The sequence below is a fragment of the Haemaphysalis longicornis genome, unplaced genomic scaffold (genome assembly GCF_048455015.1).
Source record: "Haemaphysalis longicornis isolate Haplotype H1 unplaced genomic scaffold, Haemaphysalis longicornis Haplotype H1 scaffold_31, whole genome shotgun sequence".
Lineage (NCBI taxonomy): Eukaryota > Metazoa > Arthropoda > Arachnida > Ixodida > Ixodidae > Haemaphysalis > Haemaphysalis longicornis.
In genome coordinates, this window is record NW_027526340.1 from 974,182 (window position 1) to 1,000,880 (window position 26,699).

Here is a 26,699-nt window from a genome sequence, read left to right on the forward strand (position 1 = left end):
TTGGCTGTAGCTGGTTATGCGCGGGGAAAGCGGGAGGGTAGTTCTTCGTTTTGCTCTCTTCGCCTCCTGTACACGAACAACCGCCGCTGCCGCCTTCTCGCGCTCTCCCGCTGATAAATTAGACGTTGTTCCCTCCGCGCTCCTCATCGGCAGGGAATCGAATGAAGCAGCCTACGGGATGCTGGCGCAACCAGAGCGCGAGGTGTTTCGTGGAGGCGGAGGCGAGCGAGCTCGGAGCAGCGTGCTGTGACGAGGGTGTGGCGGGGAACACCGGCGACGGGATCTAGGCGCCACTCCCATTCTCTCCTCTTCCACGTCTTCTTCCGTTCTTTTTTGCCTCTTTCTCCGTCTTCCCGCCGGATATGTTGGAAAAACAAGAGGAAGCAGTGGAAGGCGAAAGACCCGTACACGGACAGCAATTCGTCACATCGCCAGGGCTTGATCCCACACGAGTGTAGTACACTCTAACAGCCGTGATCCGCGGCACCCCGTGAAGTCATCTGCCGCCTCCGCTCGAAATTGGCTCTTCAGAAAAGAGGCTCAATAACTGGTGAGGCGGAGTCCAATCGTGCTGCAGGGGATCGAGTGGTGTCTGCGATATGAGGCGGTGCGAACGTGCCGGAAAAGTCTGTAAATGTTGTCAGAAGACGCTGTCGTTTGGACGTGGTAGGCTGACCTCCTCTCCGTCACCTTGAATTTTGTGTGGGAGACCTTCAATGGTTTGTAGGATGGAGCGAATGTTGCCGCGACTGTAGAGCAAAATCAGGAGAACATCAAACTACGCTTGGGTAAACTACGCTTTGATCAAACTACGCAAGCTGGCCACGGCTTGAGTGCACATTGATTGTAGTGTCGTCGTGGACACGTGGGGATAGACTCTCCACGTATTTTCGCACATGAGCTGACGTGTTCAAGACTTGCCCTTTGATTCCCAACTAGCCAGCTTTATGAGAAATACGTCTGATTGAGATGGGGGGATCCCCGTTGTAACCAGTCGCTCTTTTACGACGGTCGATGGAAGCAGGTGCACTGGATCGGAGGATAGGCATAAGCTATAGTCTGCGATAGCAGAGGCAATTGCCCATCGTATAAATAAACCCTTCCCGCACTACACACTTTAAAGGTGATCACGTTGTAATGCTGCGTTCTTCCCTGCAATGAAGGCTCCTGACAACATTTAGGGTGACCCTCGCTTCTCTCGGTTATAACCAAGAGATGCACTTTGAATCTTCTTTAAACCACAGCCGACGATACACCGAACTGTATGCAAATTATACAGATTTGATCGACATTCTCGGCCTGTAGTTTTGACCACGGTTTTTAATGCATTGCTTTTATGGCGACTTCGCCGCAACTCGACTAGTGCGTCGTAAAACCCGGGTCGTTGCAACACCCGGGGGCATATAACCGGCGTTCCACTGTGCACACACTTGTTCATACAGCGTTGTCCAATACAATACTTCGGGTATGTACATCTCTGCTAGAACAACAGCAGCAACCGCAGGGTATGCGCCCGCCTAGGCCTAGAACGTTTTTCTTTGAGGTCTCACGTCAGCCGGTACCCGCAGCTTGACGGGTAATGAGTACAAGCCACTATACCGGTTCACGACGTTAGACTTCGAAATGTAACGTTAAGCTTAACGCTTAAGTGGCGGCGCCAAATGCGCCAAGCAACGTCAGACTCATAGTTGGTCAAGCTTACAGGTACCTGCATGCGACGTTGGCCTCGGCGCATGACGTTAGGCCTACCGTTAGCCTTAGCGCAACGACACTCCCTCTTTCTGCTGAGGGTCACCCTCAGCGCAAGTGAATAATGAATTAATACGGGGGTCTTAAACAGGCTTCACGAAATACACCACGAATTCTTGGCTAAACCGGCAGAGGTGCGGTAGACGGGCTTTCGCACTAACGGAAAAGTGTTATGGCGTTAGCACGTAGCAACTGATTTCAACCAAGTGATCTCGCTGAAACTCGACGAAGAACAATAATCTGTAATAGACGAAGTTTGTATTGGAGGGGCTGGAAATATTCTAAGGAAGACGTGGACAAACTTTGGCCTTTAGGTTCGCAGATTTCATTTCCTGTCGATCCTCCTATTTCGTCGGTTGGGAAACACAAACACCTTCCTGAAGCTTCAATGCACATGTTTTGCGCAGTACATGTACTCGAACGGCATGCAACACAATGAATTGAATTAGATTTCAAGGTTTAGGCAAGATACGGGAAACCTGTAAAAACGATACTTTTCATTGAGGTATAATACAAAGAATTTCGCTCCAACGACTTCAAAGCGAACAGAGTTCCTAGTAGTGACTGATTATTCTGCTTGATGACAAATGAGACAGTTACGGTAAAACTCATCAGGCGCTATACAAATAATGAAATAGTAACATTGGTTACGCTAGGGAACTCTTTATTCTTACAATAGGGCAAAGAAGTGATGATGGACGCAAATGTCCTCTTCTGGAAGTTGGCATCACTTCCCGCCACTTCCCCTCGTGTTCAGTTCCCGCTCGACTCAGAGTAGTTGCAAAAATTTTGCACTAAACGGGGCGAGAAAAAAAAAAGAGGGGGAAGGACTGCTTGTTGAGAAAAGGTGAAAAAAAAAGGTAGAAAAGGTGAAGGACTAGTTTTCTTGAGGAAAGGTGACAAAAAAAAAACTGACAGGAGAAAAAAAAAACGCTTCTCTTCTTGGGCGCCCGAGCCGTGAAGCGTGTGCCCAAGCTAGCGGCAGCGTTCACTCTTCGGGCTGCCCTGTGACAACAGCAGGTTCGTCAAACTGCTTGCCGTCCTCTTCATCCGTTCCTTCAGTCTCATCCGGTTCATTTCCTTCCGCCTCCAGGGAGAAGCGCTCCCCGGTGTCGTCGTCAGTGGGGTCTTCCTCCTGTGGCTCTGGAGGGGCTTGGGTCTTCATGGGAAGGTGGGTGCGTGGCATCGGCGTCGGGTACTCCAGCTCCGGCTCCGGAGGCTCCTCCTCTTCCACCTCCGGCGAGGTCTCCTCTTCCGTCTTGGGGGTGTCGCGCACGCTCTCCGCCGACCCCTGATCAGTGCTCGGGGCGGTGTCCCGCTCTTTCTCGGCGTCCCCCGTAGAGGGCGAAGCTGAGCGGCGGCGGCGACGCCGCGGTCGTCTGTTGGCGCGTGGCTTGCGGCGCGGTCCCGTGGTCGCCCCTCCTTCTGGCTGCTGCTGCTGCTGCTGCTCGTGCAGCTGCTCGTGCAGCTCCTCGCCGCCTCCACCGGCGCCGTAGCCGTCCACCACGTCGGGGTCTCCCCGCGAGCCCCCGCGTCGCCTGCGAAAGTAGCGACCGTAGAACCTCCTCGGGGGCCGCCGCTGTTCGGGAAGGTCGTAGTAGCGGTCGTACTCCGCGTACATCTGGCGCTGCTCGTCGATGTCGACCTGTATCGGTGGCGGCGCCTGGATGACAGCGCGCGGGACGCCCCTGAAGCGGCGGAAGTTGTAGCGCCAGGGACGGAAGCGGCGTCCAGGAGGCGGCGGCGGCGGCGGCTGCTGCACCCACGGCTGTGGGTAGGAGCGCGCTGGCGGCGGCGACTGCGGTGGCCGCTGCAGCCGCTGCAGCCGCTGCGAGTCCGCAGGAACGTACCCGTCGCCGTCATCACGGGCCCCAGCTGCACGGCGTCGCGGCGCGCGCCAGGCGTAGAAGCGAGGTCGGAAGCGGCGCCGGTCGGCCGCGTAGGGGCTTCCCTGCACGGGCTCGCCGTCAGGCCCGGTGACGTTGGCCGCTTCGCGGCCCTTCTCGCCGACGACGACGTCGAACTCGACCGTTTCTCCCTCGCCGACGCTGCGCATGATCTTCTGCGGGTTGTTGCGCGTGATGGCAGTCTGGTGCACGAAGATGTCCTCGCGGGTGTCGTTGCGGTTGATGAAGCCGTAGCCGTTCTTGACGTTGAACCACTTCACAGTGCCCAGCACGCGCTCGGCCAGCACGGGCTTCTTCTTGCCGGGCTCGCCCATCGCGGGGGTTTTGGCGCTGACGTTGGAATCCGGTCGCCCGCGCCGAGCCTTTCGCTCCTAGCTGTCCCTTCGTCCGAGATGGTGCTTTGGAATGCCGGTCTCGCTCTGCGTGGGCGCGCGATGGCGCGCACCTCGTCTTTCTCGCAACCAGGTGTGAACACTGCAGGTCCCTTTCATGAATGGCGTGCGCGAAATCTCTCTGGAAGCCCGCCCTAAGTTTAAACCATACATCTGCCCTCTTGCCGCTTCGCTTGGACATTTTGACGAAAATCGTATCGTTCCTCAGCGGCTAGAATCGAACTGGCGTGGCAAATTCCCACCAATACACGGTTTCAGCTACGCTAGTGGTGATTGCAGTTGTAGCCGTTCGTTCAGTGAAGAAGAAGTGCGTGAAAATTGAAATGAGGGTTAATTCTACCCAAGCACGGCATTTACCTTTTGGGCGAATTCAAGCGCAAGAAATTTCCCGATGCGAACATGGTGAATTTCTCATCACCATCAATGGACTTGCTCACGTCTGCGTTAATATTCTTCGCGCGGTATTCACAGAAGCTTGATGGCATGATGACGGCACTATCCATCTCATTACGCAACTCTCAAAGCTTCCTTCGTTATCCGTCTCACTCCGCTCGCCTTTCGACGTCTGTTTTTGTTACGCAAATTTTCTGCGCTCACCGCTCTGCTACAGTAAGCCTTTTTCAATAAATCCTTACGTTAATTCTCTTAGGAACCTTCTTCCTCCAGCCAAAGAGTGCCTCAAAATCTCTTCTCCATTTTCAGCTTATTCGAGAGTAGCCAGAGATCGGTTCATAAATAAGCTATACACGGCAGACGCGCACCGGCCGGTTAAGTTGATACCGCGTGCACAGCTCTTTTCCATCGCCGTCGAGGTTCCCGCGCTGCGGAACCACCATGATTTTCAGGCTGCAAAAGGGGCCACAGTGAAGGCCAGCGGGATGGGGCGCAAAGGGCTAACGAGATTCCTTCTGCACGGCGCATATTTCGTCCACTCTTCTTCCAGCCAAGTGTACAACACCACGCTCTCCCTTCCCCATACGCTATAGTGGCTCGGGATATCCCTGGGCTCCCGAACATATCCCAGGCATTAGGCATTTTGCGAGGATGGGGGCCGAAGTGAGGTCAAGATTGGCCTTGATTGCCAACTCGTCCCCCCGAGGAAATCGAACACACCAGCAGCCCCGTCTATCCAGCGGCACGCCGTCGGGGCGGCTTAACCGGAGCAGCCGGCGATTGATAACCGGCTTCCTCCTTCCGCCTTCTATCCCGGCCTGGCTTTAGTGCCATCCTGCTGTAATGTTCCCCTCCTAGTCATCATAAAGCCCTGAAGTTGCCTTATCAGCGACAACAAAGCCTTTAAGTTTCTCAAGTTTTGATCGAAGATATCAAAAGTGTCATTACAAGAGCATTTCGCATCGAATCACTTGGTAGGAACAAGGAATAGCAGCTGAAGATTGAGTCCACAGGCATTCTTCCCACGGTGGTGTTCTTCGGCCTCGCGTCAGAGCGGATCCACAAAGTTGGTTGGGCGCCGCCGCTTCCCTGACCACCAAGTGCATCGCACCAGGGTGCGCTGGCGCCTCTGCCCCGTGAAACGAAGTTGTCTATCGATCGCTTCTATCGTTAGCGCGGCTTAACGGCTATAAATTGATCCTGGGCTGACTTGATTTGCGTACACTCGAGTTTTCCACAAGAAAACGGAGAGATAGAGTCGAAGTGCCGACCACATATGCCTTGTTTCCGACGCCTGCCTGAGGTACAATTAAAAAAAAATTAGCAGTGGCTCAGCTCGGCTATGCCAGGATATACGTAGCGTGAGCTAAGATACAGCTGGTTATTCTTAGGTTTCCTGGTTGTCTAGGATTAGCTGATTATCATGCTTACTAAAACAATTTCCAATCCGTTACAATACAATCCAATAGAATCTAAAATCCGATCGAGTCGCGGCGGCGGCTGCTCCGGTGCGCCAGCTGTGCGCCGTGAGACGTCACTGCTCCTCGCGCATGCGCAGCGCGGCTCTCCAGGAGCCACGCGAAACTGCGCAACCCCGGTCAGTGCTGCTCACGCTTCAAAAAACAAATTAATTCTCGCGTGAGGTTGTTACAGGCATGCCCATTCAAACCACCGTTTTGTGCTGAGAACTGCATGCTGCTGTTCGAACTTATGCAACAAAATTAAGTGCCACTTGCCAACCAATGTGGCCGTCGCGTCTCGATAAAGAGATTGCAACGTCAACGTGAAATTTTACCGAGAAATCTACGCATACCACAAAGTCAGCGTTTAAAAGCTTTGCGTGCAAGTGAAAAAAAAAAAAAGCTGTTTTTCCAGCTCGGTTTATCTTTCAAACAAACAAACAAAAAAATAGCGGTTGCCTAAGTGCTCGTTCGTTTCTTCTCTTTCTGAGGGAAGGCCCAGACAAGTTCCGCGTATCTTTTTGCAAATAAGAGCACTTAATATTCAACTTCGCGGATCGTGTGGTAGCGCGAAGCGACGAAGAAGAAGAAAACAGAGCAAGACAACTTCTGCGAGTCGCGGCAAGCGTTCTCCTCTAGTGTCAACAACTGCAAGACAGCTTGATTGCACACTCCCGCACTGATTAAACACGAACTGCGGGACGGCATCCTCAAGGCTCCGCCAGTCTTAGGCGAAAAGTCTTCCCTCCGAGAGAGGAAAGTGCCTCTTGCTTCTGTAGGAACACATTTTGTGTGTGTGAGCTCATGTTTACCTAATAGCGTCCCGTTTGTTGGGTGGTTCTGATTGTCTTTTCTTTCATATAATTTTCTAGCTCCTCCCGCTGCTTTTATGCGTCGTTTTTTTGCTCTTTTCACACGTCCTACCCTGCCCCAAATAGCATTAGGCGCGTTAATAGAATCAATTCGGGATCTCTCCAAACCGCCAGCCTATACCGCGACGTTCGCCCCCGCATTCCCTCCCCACCCCGTCTTCATTGCTCCCTTAACTTGGAACGTCTTTATTGACCTGCTGGAATCGCTCGCCACAAAGCATTCATATCTTGCATGTCGCAATCTTGCAATGATTTTATGCTCATTTACTCTCGGTTTGAAAATTACGACGCTTTTAAAAGCCCCACAAAATCCAAAAGATGCGAAGCTGCCCTGATAGAATGACACCAATTTCTACACAATCAAGAGCTTGCAACGTAATACTAAGGCCCTGAAAAGAGCAAAACATTAAAAAGCACACTAGAATCGCATTTCCCTTGAAAGCCTTCGACGAAACTGTTTAGCACACTCGCGGCGCAGTGCCAGCATCCGCGCATGCCACTCACGTTCGCGTTTGAGGAAAGCGGGACGCGCTTCTCAACACCGCTTCTTCAGTGCTTTCTCGTGTCTCGGTCGCTTTAATGGCGCAACCCCAACGCCGGGGCGACCCTCGCTCGTCGAGTTGTCTCAAAGCGGATGACGAAAGAGGAACGAAATAACACACACATACGTGCGCGAAAGGCGAGACGGCGCCGCCGTGAAAAAAAAAAAAAAAGATTACTGCATGTGCACGAGTGAGACCGGGCGTCCCCGCGTCTGCAGACTCCCACGTGAGCCCCGTTCGGTGGCGCCGTATTTCCCCATTGTCTGGTGATCAGGGCGACGGCGTGATGGTTGTTGGGAAGCCTCCGAGCTCCTTCTTCATCCGCGCCGCCCGAACGCCCGTCCCTTTGTTTTTATTCCCCGTCGCTCCTCGCCTTGGCGATGCCCCCCGGAGGATTCCCCCGCTGCTGCCCCAAGATGCGGGGAGCAGCGATGGTAGCTAGGGAAGAAGGGAAGAGACTGGGGTGCGCGGCGCCATGAGGAGGGTTTCGAATTCGGCTCCTCGAAGGGAGAGGATGCGAAGTCCCTGTCTTCCGAAGTGAAAATAAAAAGCCGACCGAAGAGATGCGAGAAGAAGGGGGTGGCAACGAGGACAATGCTTCCCTCACTTCTCTTTCTCTCCGTTCTCCCGAAACACTGTTTTCCCTCGGGACGGAAAAAGGGGAGGGCCCTTTCCCGAGGCTATGGACCGTAGTAAGCCAGCCGCGGGACGTCTCTTCCCCGCCAGGACGAGCGCCCAACATACTCATCCGGCACAGCCACGAGCGGGGGCGTCTTGTCTTGACGTGGCGTCGCAACGGGCTTCTCCCTTATTCCCGTCTGTTTTCGGGAAGAACGCTTCAAGAAAAGCGGCGCTGTTCCCGTGCTAAACGAACTCGAAACCTCCCGTGCATCCGGGTTTTTAGCCTCAGGGGCGCTCTGGGTAGAGATTCAACCCCGGTGTATCATCTTCCCGCGCACGCGGCAAGTGTGCGGGGCTCGTTTACGCCCGGCATCTTTCATCCTCACCCCGCATCCTGCTGCTGCAGCCTCTTCCGTCGATTGCGCGATTCTGTGGAAGCGCTGCCGTACGACTACAGAGCGGCGTGCCTCGAAGCGTATTTTTCTCTTCTTTCGGGACGGTCAATCGACGAGGTCGTGGAGTTTACGCAAGCCGCCCGAGAATGGGGGAATGCCGCAGGGAGCATTGGTGGTGGCGGAATTCGGAAATGGCTAGGGCGGCTCTTCGCGCATCTGACCGAGAATTCTTGCAACAGGAACGTGTGCTCGTAAACGGGGTGGTAGGGTAGATCGCGTGGATGAATCTTCGACGATTTATTTTGGGCGGCCTGACGTGTTTTGGAATATTTTACTGCGAGCTGGTATTGACGTTCTGTGTCGGGCGTTGAACCGGTTCAAAGCGTAAACATCGAGCCATTGAGTGCATCACAACCTCTGTTTATTGCCGAATAATTTGAAAATGAAATTAAGTTAGGAACGTGAGTCATTAACAACATTGAGGCAAGCGTAAACTACTTGTTCATCATCATCTTTTTATTCTTTATCACCACCACCTTCATAATCCCCATCATCATAATCAACAACACCATCATCATTCTGCTTGTCCCCACTGCAGGACGACAGCACCTCCCATGTTCCTCCTAGTCTCTTATGCAGATGATTATACAAGCAAACTTGTCGCTGTTAATTGATAGTTAAGTTTCATGCTCTGCATGCTTTAGAAGTGTTACAGCGAAGGTTTAGGGGACCCCATAATATTTCTGAAGTCGCTAACATAAATTTGGAACTCAGTTGCCGACGAAGGAACAGATTTACATGTGAAAGACGGTTAGCGTTTTTGTAAATTGCGTTCTCAGAGCGCAAAAAAATGGTATTTTGATTGGTATTTTCCGCTTTCCACTTTCGTGTGCTTTTTTTCTCGCGAATGCATAATTCACGGTTTACCCGAATACCATTTTTTGAACTTATAAAAAAGAAAACCTCTGGAATAACTCAAGTATCCCCGCAATCCTACTCTATCCTCTCTCAACGAACAAAACCAACTCTCGTCGATGACACAGACGGAATGCCGTCACCTTCAACACCGTTACTAGGCGCTCCGGTTTTGTGTGTTGCTGTTTACGACCGACCAAACGAACGGCGGCAACCGCATACTTGGCAGCCCATATTGCGAAACGTTCCTTCTCGGAGCGCCAGGCGCTTTGCTCAAGGGGCGTGCTTTGCGCAATAATAACGATCTGCCCCATGAAGATGCCGAACGGCTCATATATATACAAATGTAGCTTTCGACATTCTCTATGACGAAACTGCGTAACTCAAACTACGAAAAAACTTTCAAAGCATCTCTTCTTGCTTCGCTTAATAAAAAAAAAAGAGATTTCGAAATAGTAAGGTCTGTACGTGCGAAGACTTGTCAGATGCATATGTCCGTTCGTTCGGGACGTTCTAGAAGTGGATATGCATGTGCAAGTCGATGAGGCACTCCACGAACTCCAAAGTTACAGCAAAAAACGAGACATCAACGTTGCATCTGGTTTTTACATTCAGAAAAGCCAATTGTAAAAGCCATACGAACACCAGATGCTTTGAAGTCCCCCCCCCCCTCCCCCCCTCTTTCCTAATCATCTCTTAGAACATCCCTCGGCTCCGTAAACCTCATCCCTTACAGAAGGTTCAGTTCGGTTGCGCGAAACATCAAGCTGCCCTGTGCGGATTGAAGAATAATTAAGTCGCCGCGGTATCCATTGTTGTGCCATGTTCCCATCCCAACCCTGCAAAGTTGCATAAAAGAAGTTGCCGGTGTCTCTTTTGTATTTTCCAGGGATGATGTAGGCAGTGAAGATTGGCCTTCTGTCACTGGTAATTGTACCACAAACAAAAATCCAAACCCTTTTCTGAAGAAAAAGATGGTTAAAACGCGAAACTTACCCCCGTGGAACCTGAGTGAAAGTCAAAGTCCAAATTTCCTAACTGCTTCACCGTCTCAGATCGGATACACGCCGGATTCATAATGCCGAGGACCCACGTTCGATTCCGACCACGGGAATCATTTTATTTTTTTTTCTTGAGGCAATTGGTGTGCCTTCGCTTATCAGCATTATCGTTTTGTGAAACCCATTTTGTTAAGCTGGCTTTCCTGCAGCGCGTTTCCGCTTTCCCACGTTATCAGTGAGGCATAGGAAGTTTCTATTTAGCACCTGACGTCAGGAAAACCCTGGCAAAAGACAGGGATGGTCGCCTTTATCGGGGAGATATGTGACGTGATAAAGAAGCGAAACAGGAGATATGGGGAATAGAGGCGGCATTGCCTACTGTTTAACCAACTTCGAGAAAGGCGTGATGTAGCGCATAGGTTTTCATCACATTTTTTGTCGTCGTTCGGACACGATCCTGCCATTGAGAGTAGAGGCTTTGCTGTAAAGGCAACGATTCAGCCCAGTTTTTTCGGCTAAGCGCTCTTATTGTCGGGGCTGGCGCTTCACGCCATCACATATATTGATGGTTATAGAGCACAGTGCTGCCAGTATATTCCGGGAGGGAAAATAAAAACGTCCAGGTGCTCTAAACAATCCGAAGGCCCTCCACTATTGCGCGGCTCGTTACCCATGTGTAGCTACTGCAGGAAAAACCCAGTTATTTTTTTTTGTCTTTTCCAGCGAAGCTGCTAGAAGAAGAAGTTTATTAGCTGAAAACATATTTACATGACTAAGTATATAGAAGGAGGTCCCAGAGCACGAAGCTGAAGGGGAACCTCCTGTTACAGATATAACAAAAAAAATCAATGCAGCAGCAAAAACAGCAGTGAAAAAATGTATCATACGTTTGCGTGAAATACAACTCAAAGAGCGTTCTTATATATGTTCTACATTTTCATCATGCAAAATTAAACAAAGGTCGTTAGAGACAGTGCTACCAAAATAATAAGTTGAACAAGGTCAGGGATGCAATAACAGATACAACATGAAAACATAGTTATCAAGGACTTTAACAAATTATTGCTTGTGGTTACGTAAATGTTCACGGAGACGTTTCTCCGCGCCCGCATAGTTTGTGGAGATTTTTTTCGGTATCCCTCAGCGAGTCAAAATTCATTCAATGCTACATACGACATTGTACCCCATACCCGCAAAGGCGTATTGACCAACGCTTTTCCGGGAATTTCCTGTTTTCGTAGTCATCATCATCAACAACAACAACGACAAAGTGCGGGCATAGAGTTATATACCTACTAAGAAATTCTATGAGCGTGGGAGACGGGTGTGGCCAACGATGAGAAAGAAGTAGGAGATGAACGTGCTCGGGAAAAAACGAGTTCGCTTAAAACAATCTGTCAAGCATCCCGTCTCCCCCGACCCTACGGAGTGAATATGAATATTTTTTTTGTGTTTTGACTTTTACGTTTATCACTGCACTACTTAACTAAATAGCCACTCACAAGCGCTCGCAAATGCCCCTCACTAGGCACGAGCCACTACTTTAAGGTCAAGAAGCAGAGTTCTGTCGCGGAACCTAGTTTTTTATAATTACTATTTTATTTTCTCGCTTCCTCGCCTAAGGCATGAAATACAACTTTCAAATCCCTGTAACTTTTTTTCCTCGACTACCGTGATTAGGTAAGACCCTTTTCCATTTCTTTTCTACAGCCACTGATGCTTGGTCGATTCCCTGATTGGGTATGCGCCAATAACAGCGGAACAGTGCCAATTAATGGGTAATTCGGGTTTATTCATAACTAAGTTACCTTTTACGGTCTTTTTCCGGAAATAATTTAGTATTTTAAGGTACCCACGTATGTCAACAACCGATTTCGCCCTGGCCAATACCCCCTTGTGGGTACGTGCGAAAATGTTTGAGGACATCATCATCATCGTGTCGAGCCCCGGGATCCCCAAGCATGCGGCTTCTCCGGTGGCGCCCGAGCGGCGACCAAGACACTGAAACTACCCGGTCTCAAGAGCGCATCCCGGCGCAGACCGGACGCCTGATGCCCAAGACGCCACTGTGCGCGGGGTGCCTGACGTCCACGTGGTCAACGCGGCACCTCCGACTCCACTAACTACACTGACGGACGCGGCGTTCAAGGGTGGTGAGATGCCGACAGAGTGTTTTACCTAGAATTTAATTTTGATTGTGAGGCTTAACGCGCCGACGCAACGAGGGCGAAGCAATGAGGGTGAAGAGGTGCGCCCTTGTGGGGGCTCCGGATTAATTTCGACCACCTGGGGATCTTTAACGTGCGCCGAAATCTCGTCCACACGGGCTTTTTCGCTTTTCGCCTACATCAGAAAAGCAGCCGCCGCGACCGGGAATAAAACTGGCGTCCTGGGGCTTACCTGAAATTCGTGAATTTTTCTAGGTATAACATTCCATGTTTCCTGCATCTTTGTGTGCCTCACTGTTTTCCCCTCTAGTGCACTTCTCGCTCGAGTCTTTTGGGCTGTTTCTTTTCGTGTGTCCTTTAAATAGAGGTGCTGGGTTGCTGCGCACAATGCTACACGTCTCTAGGTCCTGCGCGAGGGACTAGCCAATCCAATGTCACACACGTAAGCAGTCTTACGAGTGTGTGTCGAATTTTTTCGCATTACATTTGCGACTGTTACTTACCTATCAAACCCAAAGGCTCTTCGGTTGGGAAGTCCTCTGAGCAATCAGGCATACTGCACACGGGAGTTTGAGCATGTAATTGGCTTGGGGGGAATCGGACTGTGTTATTGGAGGAGCAGTTAATACGATCTCACAGAGAAAGTAGAAGTTTCCAGCAGCCCAAGTCACATATGCTCCCGGGATTAGTCTATGTTACATACCTTTCGCGTATCCTACGCAGTTGTTTAGCCACAATTTCCCCTATTCTTTTCTGTTTACTGGTGCCGTATTATACAAGCAGGGAAATATCCACTTTGTGGGAAAACCTCTCCCGAAAAAGGTGGAGAGGTTAGAAGGGGAAACGGAGCTGCAGAACAATCGAACACAATGCGAAATATACAAAAACCGTATTCGTAAGAAACAACAGCAACCATTTGGTAGCCTTAAAAACAGGAGGAAGTTTAACATTCAGAACCAACTCCGCTGGCGCAAGGAGGGGTTGGTTCGCGTTACTAGCCGCAGTGTTCTTGTACGAGGCGTGTGAGCGTGTGCACGGCGGAACTCGAGAGAGAATGCAAAAGTACAACCCGGAATCAGTCAACTCGAAGCGAGGGAACCTGTGAATACTCAAACACCGCGCCGCTGCATGCCGCGCTTCCTAAAAATGAATACTGAAAGGACCCTAGAGAAGGATCGCGAATAAAAATAGCAATCCCTCATTCGAGCGACCCCCGGGAAAGTTACCGCCAGGCAGGCTTTTTTTTTCTCCACATATTTTATGCAGCGAGCCCGAGCTCTTTCGCCGGACAAAAAGAAAATGGATGGGCCTCGCGGCCGTCGGCGGGCAGCCGGCGGAGAGGCACGAACGGAAAGTTGACCGTGGAGCAACGGCAAATCCAATCTGCATAAAAGAAAGGCGCGCACCGGGGTATGCGCGGGCTCAGCGGCACTATCATGCTACACAGAGTTAACTTCTGGCTTGTGTTACGCCGGCGTGTAGCAGCGAGCGTGCTAAACATTGCACCATGTGAGCCAGGAGCCGGCATTTGAATTGTGCGGCTATCGCTTTCTCCCGCAGTGGCCCGTAAATTGCTAATTGAGGTGGAGCTGTCGCGAAAGCGAGCTGAGTTCCGGGAGAACGGGCCTTTCTTTGGTGCTGAGTGAGGATTTTTTTAGACGGCATAATTAGATATCGTGGAGTGTTAATGGCAAGAAGCGGGAAGAGACTTTATGTGCTGGGCTTCTATTTGTGGAGCGTGGAATGCCAGTTTTCGCGCAGTTTAACTCTGGGTTGCCCCTACGTAGAAAACTTTTTGGGGCATTGGGGAACGTCGTGGTTGCCAAGAAAATTCAGTATAATAAACCAGAGTAGTTTTCGTTGATTTCCAGGGATTCGGTGTTTTGTTGTTATTGTTCTACGTGATGAGACTGTATTTCGTATGGCGAATAAATTTTTGGGTGGAGTTTTTCGTACGGGTTAAACGTGCATGCATAACATTTTTTTCTTGCTTAAGAGCCTATCATCTCCATCCCCTCCTTCAAACAAGAGATCACTGACGAGCAACAAATCTCATCGCTCTGCTCGTCGTGCAAGCATGAAAGCCGTGCCTGTAACTTCGCTATTACAGCGGCGAAATATTTCCGTGAACCTCGGTACAAACGTAGTAACCTCTCGTTTCCACAAATGCAAATATGACAGAAACCACGAGAACGTCAACATGTCATCAATCTTCATCACGCCCGTCTCGGTTGCGACCCCTCCACTCGGGCGTCAACAACTACACAGGGCAAGCACCGTTTCGGCTCAAAGCGTCAGCATTTGCATTCAACAGGGAAAAATAAATTGTGCTCTGTCGAATTTCAAAGAAGGCGTCAGAATGACATTCTGAGCCCTACCGTTTGTCATCCCCTTTTTTTCTTTTTGCCTTAAAACAATGGACGGCCAAAACACATACTTTGAAACGGGCGAAGAACATCTTGAGTATACAACCCTCTTCTCCCCATTTCCCCAACCCTCCCTCTCTAATTTCTTCCCCCCCTCCTGCGCCCACCCTCTTTGCCGGGTCTACTTTACCTTATTTCGTTCTTTACTCTTCCCGCTTTTTCTTTTCTGAACCATAAAGTTTAAATTTTCTTCTAGAACCACCGGTCGTTAGCAGAACAACGTTTGGAGCACTGCGGAAAAATTCTCTCAAATACCGACCAAAATAATTCAAGAATTTCTTGACAGGCTTCGTAGCAAACCTTCCGTTTGTCTTATTCGAAACGATTTAGCATTGATTTTCCTCATCAGTGAAAAACCGCACGATTTCATCTATTTATGGTGCTGGCAAAGGTTGTCAACAGCACTTTGCAAGAAAAGCCCCAGGTGGAAGGGGGGGGGGGGGGGAGCTGCTCTCTTTTGTTCAAAGGCTTTTAAATGTTCCTTGCTAGAATACAGAAAACATGAACTATAACTTTTACCAGTAAAACATGCTATCAGAATAACTGTAAGCTTACTTTTGCGTTTTTTGTATTACTATTTTTCAGGTGGGCCTTGCGGCACAGGGGGGTAGACCAATGAAAAAAGTGCTGGATTTCCAGTATTCTCAAGTACGATATTCCGGCCGCAGGCCATTCTTTTTATCATCGTAACAGCGCTTTGTTTCTATTGTGTCGTAGAAATCTTTAGTATGGCTATGGACACCAGCCCTGCTCTTACGGAATGATTTAACAATATTTTGTGCATGAGACTAAAATATCGGGAAGTTACCTGTCTCGTGCATTGCTACAACCTTGATACTGCCAGGTAAACCACGACGTGAACCCGTGGCCAAATGTTCGCCACAGCTCGAAGGTATTGTGGCATTCCGGTATGCTTAATTTGGTGTGCGCATGAGCTAAAGAAGTGAAAGGCACGGCAGCGAAAGAAAGCTAGCGAACATCGCACTTAAATACGTGCGCATTCAGAATACACACTAGGGGCTTCAAATCAAGCTGCCGTCTTCACAATGAACTGCGAACTGACTGACGCACGTAATAACGCGCCACACGAAATGTCTTCCATTTTATAGACAGCGTTGACTCGGAACCGTGCCACAGCTGCATATCTGCTGACGTAAATTCAAAACAAAAGCTCCTCTGTCCCCTTTACAACCTCATTTGTGCACCCAACGAGCACCTGCGGCAAATCAAAATTTAAACCAGGAAGATTCAATTGCATGGCATGTATAAACACATTTTTAGATATTGCTTGTGAACGTTGAACCCCAAGCCCAAATTTTCGTTTTAATGACAGTCAGACACAGACATATTTAGTAAAGTCAAACTTAAAGGCGGCGTCTAATGTTACATGCCACCACGAATGAAAATATTGGGCTAAATGTAGCCTGACAGTCAGAAAGTGCCAAAAGAAAATCAGCAAACAGCCACGAGCTCATGGCATCTCGGAAACGCCAACTTGGGAGAATTATCAAGGCCTTTCTAGAACGTTCTCAAAATGACGCCTGATGTCTTGAAAGCTAACTCAAAATCTAAAATAAAACCTACAACGTTCTTAGCACATACACGTCTCCCCCGCCCCCCCCCCCCCCCCCCCAACTCGCCACTTCTTTCCGACACCAGTCTTAAGTGAACATCCAGGCGCCTATCCTCCTCCTACTCATAATCTGCAGCCGACGTTTTACTGCTAGCCTTGCTCCTAGCCACCGGCCGCCGAAAGCGCGGAAAAGTCCTACTACTTAGTTGCCAGGATACGCGCGACTCGAAACGGAGGCCGTCCAAAGATAAAGAAACTTGGGGCTGCGCCGTCACACACCACAGGCCGAAGAACAGCGGCGCCAGGGCGAAACCCGGCGGTATACACGGAAGCGAGGGCCGACCGAGCCCGTGGCGAGCGCCCGCGTTTTCCGGTATAACGAGCACAGGCAATTGAGAGCGGCGGAGGCGAGGCTTCCCTTTCCGTGCCGTACGCAGCGACTGCCGAGGTAGTCGCGTAGTCGTCTTTCCCCTGCCCTCCCTCGCGAACAACGGCATGTACAGGAAGGCGCGGAAAAATTGCCGCTCGTGAAATGAAATTGGCGTCGTTGGCGTCGCGAGCAGCGTTATTCTGTTGCTCGCCCGCCCCCGTTAGCCTTCTCGCGCTGACATCGGCCCATTTCGGTGCTTGCCTCGGCTCGCAGGCTGAACGCCAGGCCGTCAAAATCTGCTAGCGAGGGGGACTTGAGATTGGTAGATGCTAGAGCGTGCCGGACAGGCGGATGCTAGGACTTATTTATGTGAGAGGGCTTTTATTGGGTGGCATTTTGCAGCACTTATTTTGTTTCCGCCTCTTGTACTGCTGTGGGGCAGAGATTATATGCCAGGCGACGAATAATTCGTTCGGGCCTTCACTTTGCACTGATTTTTTTGCTAAGATACAGGCGAACTTTCTGCATGACTCTTCCGTATACGGTTCTTGCCTCAACAATGTCCATCTTCGTGGAAAGTCTGGTAAAAGGGATCAGGCTTACGTCGAAACAGTCATAATCATCTACATATTGCCGTCTCGTCTTTGTGTAATCAAAAGTAAGCAACCTGCCTATGCCACAATCATTGATTAGGAATTCCTTTTTTTATTAATTGAATTTATTCTCAAAATCGAAATATATTGTGAATAGCCAGAAATTTAACCTTAATACCTAAGTCGAACCTTGTAGATAAAATAAAACACTCCTCAAATATTTTTTATACTACGTGTCCACAACTTCGTGCGCATGCCCTGGTTTATTCGTGCTGTCAATAACAACAACCGGAGAAGTGGTCTAACAAACACTTTCAACCTTACTTGCTTGTTTGGTACGCGTCTTCAAAAGTCAAGAGTAAAAAAAAAAAGCCTCCGCAGCAAGTTCTTTTTTTATTTGTAAGATTTTGGGGACTCAAGCGTCCCGATTACACATTTGATCTTTCCTGGTTGTTCCTTGCAACAATCACATGTTGTATACTTGAAAATGCTAACATATTCAGTACACAGTCACTTCAAACAGCTAACTGATGTGGCTAAGTTTTTCACCGGCAGAAAATATTTCTGTTAGAATACATTACAGCTTGAAATGTGAACAAGTGTATAATTTATGCACCTATTTATATCAGACATTATCGTGATTGTGTGAAGTGATCTCATGATGTAGATATCATGCTGATAACTTACAGAGCGTTCTCCTGAAACCTAACAATATTTCAGAACCCGTTCCTATTACCAAGCGTATACAGAAATATTTTACAGCGTCAGATATTTAAAGAATGTAGTAGAGCCATGGTATTGTCTGCAACAAAAGTAATGAAACCGCGCGGAAGAAACCATCCGCAATAAACCGATTTGCGCCCACAAACCAAAAACGTGCCTTTGGAACGCGAGGAAACGAACGTGGCAATCTGGCAACACTGTAGGAGATGCATAATACCCTATCGTCATTCTAGCCATCATCTTTGTTAATGCGGGAATGGCAAAGAAAAACTAATTCTTATTCTCGTCGTCGTCTCCGTCCAAGCGCAGTTGGCCAAGAGGCGAAATGGGTCTTAGTTGTGGGTCAACGAAAGTCTGCGGGGCGGCTCGAAGCTTAGGTGGAGCGTGCTCTTCATAGAAAGCGTATTTGTCGAAAGAAGGCCGCCGATAGGAGTATTAGGGTGACGAAATCAGAGATTAAGAGACTGCGTCAACAGTATCGTCCAGTTCGCGTTTGTAGAATGGATTAGAAAACTCTGTGAATCCACAGCTATTAGCGAGGTTTGCCCTGGTGCGGACCGATTGTTTAAGCAGAATTGTTTGGAAAGCCTGAATACGTGTGCAACGTTACGCGACATCATTAGTTAATAGACCACTTCACAGATCATGAGTTAGGTCAGTATATTTTTTAAAAATACAAATGAATAATAAATACCTTATTCAACTCTTAATAATGCATACTAATAATCAATCGTCAATCAAACTCGTACAACAATAACTTCACTTGACAAACGAAATTTGCAGCGACCCTATGTGGTCGTCCCTTAAATTTCTTTTCAAGCCACCATTTTTTTCTTCTGCTCAAATATGCGTTTATTCACTCCCTCAAGTAGTGTTATTGAGGTTTTATCATATATAATATGATTAATAATCAATCAAACTCCTGCAACAACAACTTAGCTAACAATTGAAATTTGCAGCAACCCTATATAACCATCCCTCAAATTTCCTCAAATTTCTTTTCAAGCCAGATTTTTTTTTCTGCCGAAATGCACAATTTATTCATTCGCTCAAGTAATGCAAAAAAAAAAAGCTATTTCTGTGGCAGTAATGCCGATGGAGTAAACTGTGATCCAAGAGAATTTTTGAGCTATTTTCCGGTTGTGTACCACAATTACACAAACGAATTCGAAGAAAATATGTTCTTTAATGAGACAAGTACACGGTCATACTGTGATTGGAGTATGTTCCCAAAGCGAAAGTACATCTGAGGGCGATAAAAACGAAAGGAAATAGAAGCTTAAGTATTTTTTACTTGCCCCACACTAAGTTCCCAAGTAATTTGTTTGAACTAAGCAGCACACAGGGGAAGCATTAGTATCGCTCATCATGGAATGACGAGAAAAAAAAAAGTGCTCGGATGGCAGCGAATAATTCAAACAGTTTGTTGAGAAAATGAACGCAGAATGAAATGAGGTTCGAAGCCATCAGGAATTTAGAAACAAAGAATGTGCCGACTGCATTGTCATGCGTTCACTAAGTTTGAAATAATTTTTTTTTCGGAGTCGGTAACAGCGCTTTCGTCGAGAAAGCATAAGTTGTCGTTCCGTTCAGCCTTTATATCTCCGTGAAAAAATACGTCATTAAACTGGGTCTCATTAGTGAACCTTAGTTTTGCTAGAGTTTTCCAATCTAAATTACGCGTAAAGCACGCAGCGGCCAAGTTTTGAAAGTCGTTTGGCTGCCTGTGAAGTGCCGTCTGCGTCTGCTCTGTAAAGGTCGCTTTGCTGCATAAAAACTCATTTGCAGGTGAAACAGCCTTTACAGAAGCGGGGATTCTGTAGGACGAACTTGTCGGTATTCCGAGGGCATTTTTTTTTCTTTCTTTTTTTTTTTCGAAATGACTTCGTCTCCTGCAATCATTCAGCTCCAATGATTTCACATTTTTTTACTTCGACCCATATTCGGGTCTTTCCTTATATTTTTCTACTTCTTGCAGTGGTGGCAGTTCGTGCAAGCATTGCAGTGGTATTTCACATTAATAAATGTCTCGTTTATTACTTTCAGAACCATTTGGGTGTACCTTATTACGTTCCGTGAGTCAGAGCCTACTTTATTAAAAGGGAGACCTTTTTTGTTCAGCTAAAAACTTTGTGCCTTTTTTTTTATTGGAATCCCACCTTTTCGATAAATATGCGAAATTCGCCGAAAGCGCACTTAAGAGAGGGCAGCATTTGGAGCAGGAAAAAAAGAAGAAATGCATTTAACGACCCAAAATTTCACCTCTTTAGCCGAAGAAATATATCTTGAAAAACGGGCGCCCGATTAAATTGCAACGACGCAATTCCGCGGCACTCCTCTATAAAAAATTACGCACTTTCTCCGGCCACTACATCAGAGCAGCTAGCCCCTCAATTGGGCGACTTGACCGGTTCGTCGCTGCACAATGGTACGCATCTTAGTCTTCTACGACAATTCTTCTCTAACTTTTAACTTGTGGCGACTCCAGGCGAATGCGGTGTCTGAATTTCTTTAATGCATTTGTAAGCTATTTCGGAAGCAGAGACTTCATGTTGTGCACGTATTTCCCCATACATAAAGACAGTTAGCTCATCTATTACCTTATCACTCCTAGTTAAATACGTCGGGTACGGTTATTTCTATCAGTTCGGATATATTCGCTGTAAATATGGCTGAAAACGGTGATGGTTTATTCACGTGACATTCGATCACTGGGGAAAAAAATGTGTAGTCCGGCTCTACGCAAACAACAAAAGCGCGCCATAAAGATGAATAATTTCAAACGGGAAATGGCAGAGTGCAGCAATAACTCCATTAACTCACTGGCAACGACAATATTTTGGATCGCGGACAAAATGCACACACACGCTTAAGATTTCTCGCCCCCCCCCCCCCCCCTCCCCTTTTTTTTTTTTTTTCAGTACAGCCACTAAGCTACGGACGCAACATTCATATATAAATATTCGTTAGTATTGACGTATACATGCCTCGTAACGTTGGCGCGTTCGAAATGATCGTTTCGATGCAAAGCGACATCCGCCCCACTGATAGTTAAGTAATTTCTCTTGCGTAGTGCTTAAAGAGAAGTATTTCCGACATGACTGTCCAGTGCCTGATAACGTATGTCGCTGTCGAAAGCGGCGTAGAACTGCAACAATGTTCCATTACCTTTCTCTAATCTGATAGTACCGCTGCACAGGGAACCATATCAGTCCATGCGTTGCACAAACTGTTAACTAAAAACAGAACGGCGGAGTAAGCGGTCGTTTCCGACGCTTTTTTACATGCCCGTCCAGGCGCTGCCTACCCCGATCCACTGCATAACGACAACCAGGTCATTAAGCTAAGAGCGGGTGATCAATCGCCGTTCGATGGACCGCTATCAATTTGAACCAGGCAACTCGTCGCTCGGGTTAACCGGGCGTTACGGCACAGTGCTGTTCCCAATATCATCCAAACAGTCCAAAAAATACGACGGTACGCAAACAGATTCACGAAACAACCAGGCGAACCGGATGCCTTGCAGGGAAGGCAGCGTGAACGCGCGATCCGCGCCGCACCGCATGGAGCCTTATGGGACGAAGTAGGCTCCGACCAAAACCCATCTGTCTCTCCGGAGGCGCACATCTACCGGCCACACCGGAGGTTGTGAGCGTAGAACGTGGAAGAGAAACCTGCTCCCCCGTCATCATCGGGGCCACCACCGTGGTTAGCTTCGTACACACGCGGGGGTAAGTGGATGTGGTATCCGCACTCACCGGTCTGTCCCTTGCCGAGCGTCTTCTCGAGCCGGTAGGGCCCGACGTACTGAAAGTGGTGCGAGTCTACGGCGGCCGAGCCTGGCTGCGCCGTGGTGGCTCCGGGCTCTCGGTTGGAACCCGTCGACATGGCAGCACATGCCCCGGAGTATCCAGCCGCCGGCTCGGAGCACGCGGGCAGAACCACGGAGCGGGGCCGCGCGTAGCCGGCCGCTCGCCGGGGCCTGCACGCTATAGGCTCCGCGCTGTCCCCCGGTGCGCAAGGGAGCCTCCTTGGGCCGCCATGTTGGCCTGCCGTTTTGCCTGCTGCCGCCGGCCACTGCGGCGGCGGGGAGAGGGGCCCTATTGATCCGCAACGCCCCGCCGGACCGAAGAGGGGGAGGCGCAGCCTTCTCGGCACGGCCGCGCAGGCGCACTGCGGCCGCCGGCGGACCGCGGTGCCGCCTAGCGGACCCGGGCGGCAACTCGCAAAAGGCGGCATGGAATCGGCATGTGGCAACGGTTGACGACCACGACGAAGACCTGGGTTCAAGGGCGCGTGTTCGAGCTCCCGGTTGCCTGCCGCCTCTTTTGCCCTCTGCGTTTGGACCCTTCGCCGACGCCGGTGGTGCCAGTGCGGTCGCTAGCGACAGGAGTTGGGAGCACGTGCTCTGTGAAGCATCTGGATGCAGTGAGGAACGCCTCACGGGCACGAAATTCGTGTCAAAAGAAAGTAGCCACTTAGAAACTAAGAAAAGTGCAGCATGGGAAGGGAGATGGCCGAGTGTGGTTGTAATTGGCCCTGAAGTTCCCAGGAAAAAAGAAAAAAAAAGAAGACAGGTGAAACCAATTTAAAGGATGATGGTGGATAACGGTTTTTCGGATAAGGGTCATGCGGTCACCAACTTATTGGAGTAACGTTATACAAAGGAGAGTGAAGGCATCATTTGGCCCTCTTTACAACGTCTTTAGGAGTTCTCTTTTCCCACACCGGATGACCTAAGCGGTGTTACTTGAAATCACATGAACCCCTAAATCCGCCTAGCAACCGACCGGTCTTAGCCAATACTTCGTCCAATCAAACGCACGTGTATGTTTTGTATATAAATTGGTATCAGACGGGGCTGCTTTTCTTTCTATTTTTGCAACCAGGTGAATTTTCAGAGTTGTCTACATGAATCGTATTACTCCCAGTAATTCTTGGACTTCACAGTACATAAAACTTGTGTACAAAATCTAAAATTTATTAGCTTCAAAGCAGTACAAGCTGAGCCTTACTAATTCCTTTACGGTTCTGCGGCTCAAGAGCTCTGATTTCAACCGGTTGGCGTGGGTGGTGGGCTATCGTCGAGTCACACTTTGAAACGTTGATTAAAACATTTTTCCGTAGGCTCGTACAGCTAGCGTGCGGAGGGTAATAACACAGCTTGTCAGCACGCCTCACACCTGCGGTATTCGAGGGAACTCCATCAATCATGCATGTGGACCGAGCCGCTGCGGAAGAGTCTTCAGAAGCAAGGAACTAAGTAGCAGTGTTGAGAAATGGTTTCGAAAAACATTTGACGGAGCTTCACAGTCTTTTCTTTATCTCTCTCTATTTCATCCCACGTTTGCGTTGACGATATGCTGCCCAGGGCATCACTCTGTGCTGTGCTAAATTAGCTATTTCACCGTCTTTGTGACAGTAACCAACTAAAAGACCATATTCATCTCATGTCCCCTCCAGCAGGGTTGTCCAACGACCCATTCTGTTAGTCGTACTGTGCTTAGAGCCTTGCTTACTCGTCAGTCGTTTAGCGTGTTCTCAACATACGGAGTCTGGCTTCTTGTCCTCACATGTAATATTTTATGCATACGAGGACGACGTCGCCGCTTTCTGTCATGACGGGCCCAGCGTAGATGGGAAACTGCGTGTGAGAATTACGTTTTGTGCCATTACTGTGCTAAAGTTCGCCCTTCAAACGGTTGAGGGTTGTAGCATGCATGGTGGGGTTCAACGCCGTTTTGAATGGGGGTATAATTGAAAAATAACGGAAAACTGGGCACGTTGGAAGGATTCCTCTTGCTGGAAACAATGCAAAGGTGACGTAATCGATTTCGTTGATATATAATTGCTATCGTTCATTTCTCATTTCATGAGAAATGAATGGGGCATGCCGCCAAAACTTTCGGCTCGCTCTGCAGAGCCACGCCGATCCGTCAACACAGGGAGTGATAGAAGAGCACAGAACGACAGAGGGGAGGGGGCGCATGGACACAGCTGCCTTGAAGAACGGAAACAGCTACGGTCGCAATGGTACCAACGTTGCCAGGCTCAATTCAAGTCGACGCGCGGTGCGCCAGCTGCCTCTGCGGCGTCTCGACTGGTCCCGTGATGCCCGTCACCGCTTTCATGCGCTGTAGAACGGAGTGTGCTGATAGGGCAGGGCGCCGAAACAGGAAGCCGGGGCAAGACGTGGGCATCGGGTTGAGCTAGCTTCAAGTTCACAAAAGAGAAGGATGACATGATCACGCAATTTGAAATGTCCAGCAATGTTCATCTGGATATTGTTGTTTTTCTTGCCCTGTTGCAGACTCCCTTAAAGGGGTCCTGAAATGCCTTCCGCCGATGCGTGGATGTACATGTAACCAAATAAAGCAATGTATTAGCAATCTCCTCCTGCAAGAATTTTGTTAAAGCGATGAGTATTAGCTGAGAAATCGTAAATCAAAAACCGCGAATTATCGTCGCGCCGTATTTCCTCCTCCTTTCAACTGTTTCTTCGCTGTTGGCCTCCCCTCCCATGATGCTCCGCTCCTCAGCGGTGACGTACTTCCGCTATTGCGCTCCCACAGACTGCCGTCTGCTACGGGCCAGCTCTTTCGGCTTTTTCATCTCTGTAGACACCATGGACACAGGCTGGAAAAGCGAACGAATGACCTGGCCGCATGTGTGCGGCCTGGCCTTGCCCTTTCGCGGTGTACGTAGCTGCAGGGCCGCAGTTGGTATCGGCGGCGAACTCGCAGCCGCGTGGGGAGAATCGTGCGCTCGTTCCCTTTGGTGCACCGCGCACTGTTTATCCAAAAAGCGCGGTCTCAGATGTGGCCCCGCTGGTGCCGGGTGTTATTTTGCGGTGGTTGTAATTCCTACTACCGGCGGCATGTGAAAAAAGACATTTTCAACCGACACAGAACCCGTGCACAAAACGCGCCGGATCGTATCGCTTTATCAGCGGCGATGAACGTGAAGGCGAAGAGCAAACCAACGCTGCACTCGATCAGCGAGAACCCGTGTTCTGACAAGCTGCACCCATGTGTTGCATTCAACACTGACGGGAAAGCGTTTGTTTGCACTTGTTCGGATAGTCGTAAAATGTCCGAACACTCCGGCACTCCGCTAGCAGATCAGCCGGCGAGACATTTCGGAAAACATTTGACAGATGGCGCCGTATGCATTAGTGTGTCGCTACGCAAAACTGATGAGACGCTCTACTAAAACTCCCATCGCGGTGTCACGTAGCGGGACGCAAAAATTTAGCGTTTAGCGTATGCAAAGGCCACAAACGCTGTATTAAAACTCTATTAGCAGCAAAATAGCGTGCGTATGTGAAACCGCTTGCGTTTACAAAGCTGCACGCCGAGCGCGTACGTTTCAAACCTAGTGACATCGTTTAAATACACTGGCAAGCACAGTGTAACGTAGTCAGATATCAACCGTATGCTCAGGCGACAAGCAAGAGCTTGTTTTATGTGGGGCGGAGATTGCGCATAAAGGCCCGTTCGCACTTGCGACAAAAGCGAGTGAGAGCGGCAGGAATTCCGTCGCTTTGTCGCGCGACGATCGTTTTTATCGAATGGTCGGGACAAATTTTGGTTGCGCGACAGAATTCCCGTCGCTTTCGCTCGCTTTCGTCGCAAGCGGGAATGGAAAGTTCTGCCGCTGCCGTCTGCTACGCAGCTCGGAGGTAACCGCGCGATCTGCTCGGGCCGGATGAACGCGCACACTCCCGCACGGCAGCGCCCCAAGCGGCAGACGGCCGCGTACATCGCTCCCGGCGCTCGCCTGGAGCCCGCCTTCGGCACACTAGCCAGTATATTTCAGGCACTATAATGGAGGAAAGATTTTTTGCTTCCGATGAACCTAGTTCTTTGCCCCTGTGTTTTTAAATACGTGAAGTGGTTAGCACGTCGTCCTCACGCAGCTCTGTATCGTCGTAGCATCGCTGATTGTCCGAACGAAGCTTGCAGCTAAGCCAATGCAGCGACCGAAGCTGTGTGTGTGTGTGTGTGCATCGCCTCCTGTGTGTTGTGGACGCGTTCGTTTCGCGATGAAATGCGACATTGTACTTCTGCGGGTGGATAGTGCTTCCCATGGTCTGGATTATCTTTCTCGAACGACGTACCACTCAACCTCGCATGGGGTATGTGCAGTGTGCCTGGCTAAAAGCCTTCTCGCTTGCGCGCCAGAGTTGTGACTTGCTGCTCGTCCCCGCAAACCGGGTGTGAGGTGAGTGCCGAATTTACGACGGGCAGGAGGAGGCAACTCATCGTCTGTCAATCGCGGTTCAGACTTGCAACGCATGTTGTGACGTTGCGTTCGTTCGAAACGCATCTCTGGATTGTTTTGAAGTTGAATAAAATGTACGCGTCAAACCCGGGCATTCGGCTCAGGGCGTTCTCTGCGATTGCACCAAAGAAGTGCCACGGGACTTTCTTTATGGTACGTACTCACGTAAGATAAAATCCACGTCGTGTTATGGCCGTGTTGCATTCAATACAAACGGTTAAGCGTTTGTTTACACTTGTTTCGTTTGTCGTAAAATGTCAAAGCACTCCGGCACTCCGCTGGCAGATCAGCCGGCGAGCCGACGCTGAGCAGACGA

The 26,699-nt window shown here is 49.4% G+C and overlaps 1 protein-coding gene across 2 annotated transcripts in view; it reads right to left on the reverse strand.

Moving 5' to 3' along the window:
• Window positions 1–22,234, reverse strand: part of LOC144177799 (serine/threonine-protein kinase BRSK2-like) — a 117,587-nt gene extending 95,353 nt beyond the window's left edge. Inside the window, exon 1 of one of the 2 annotated variants that reach the window (XM_077705371.1) lies at window positions 21,859–22,234. In XM_077705371.1, the coding sequence (XP_077561497.1) occupies window positions 21,859–21,988 (130 nt within the window). In that variant the 5' untranslated portion in view covers window positions 21,989–22,234. The remainder of the gene's footprint in view (window positions 1–21,858) is intronic. The other variant, XM_077705370.1, reaches the window with a different exon arrangement.
• Between the last annotated feature and the right edge of the window lie 4,465 nt (window positions 22,235–26,699).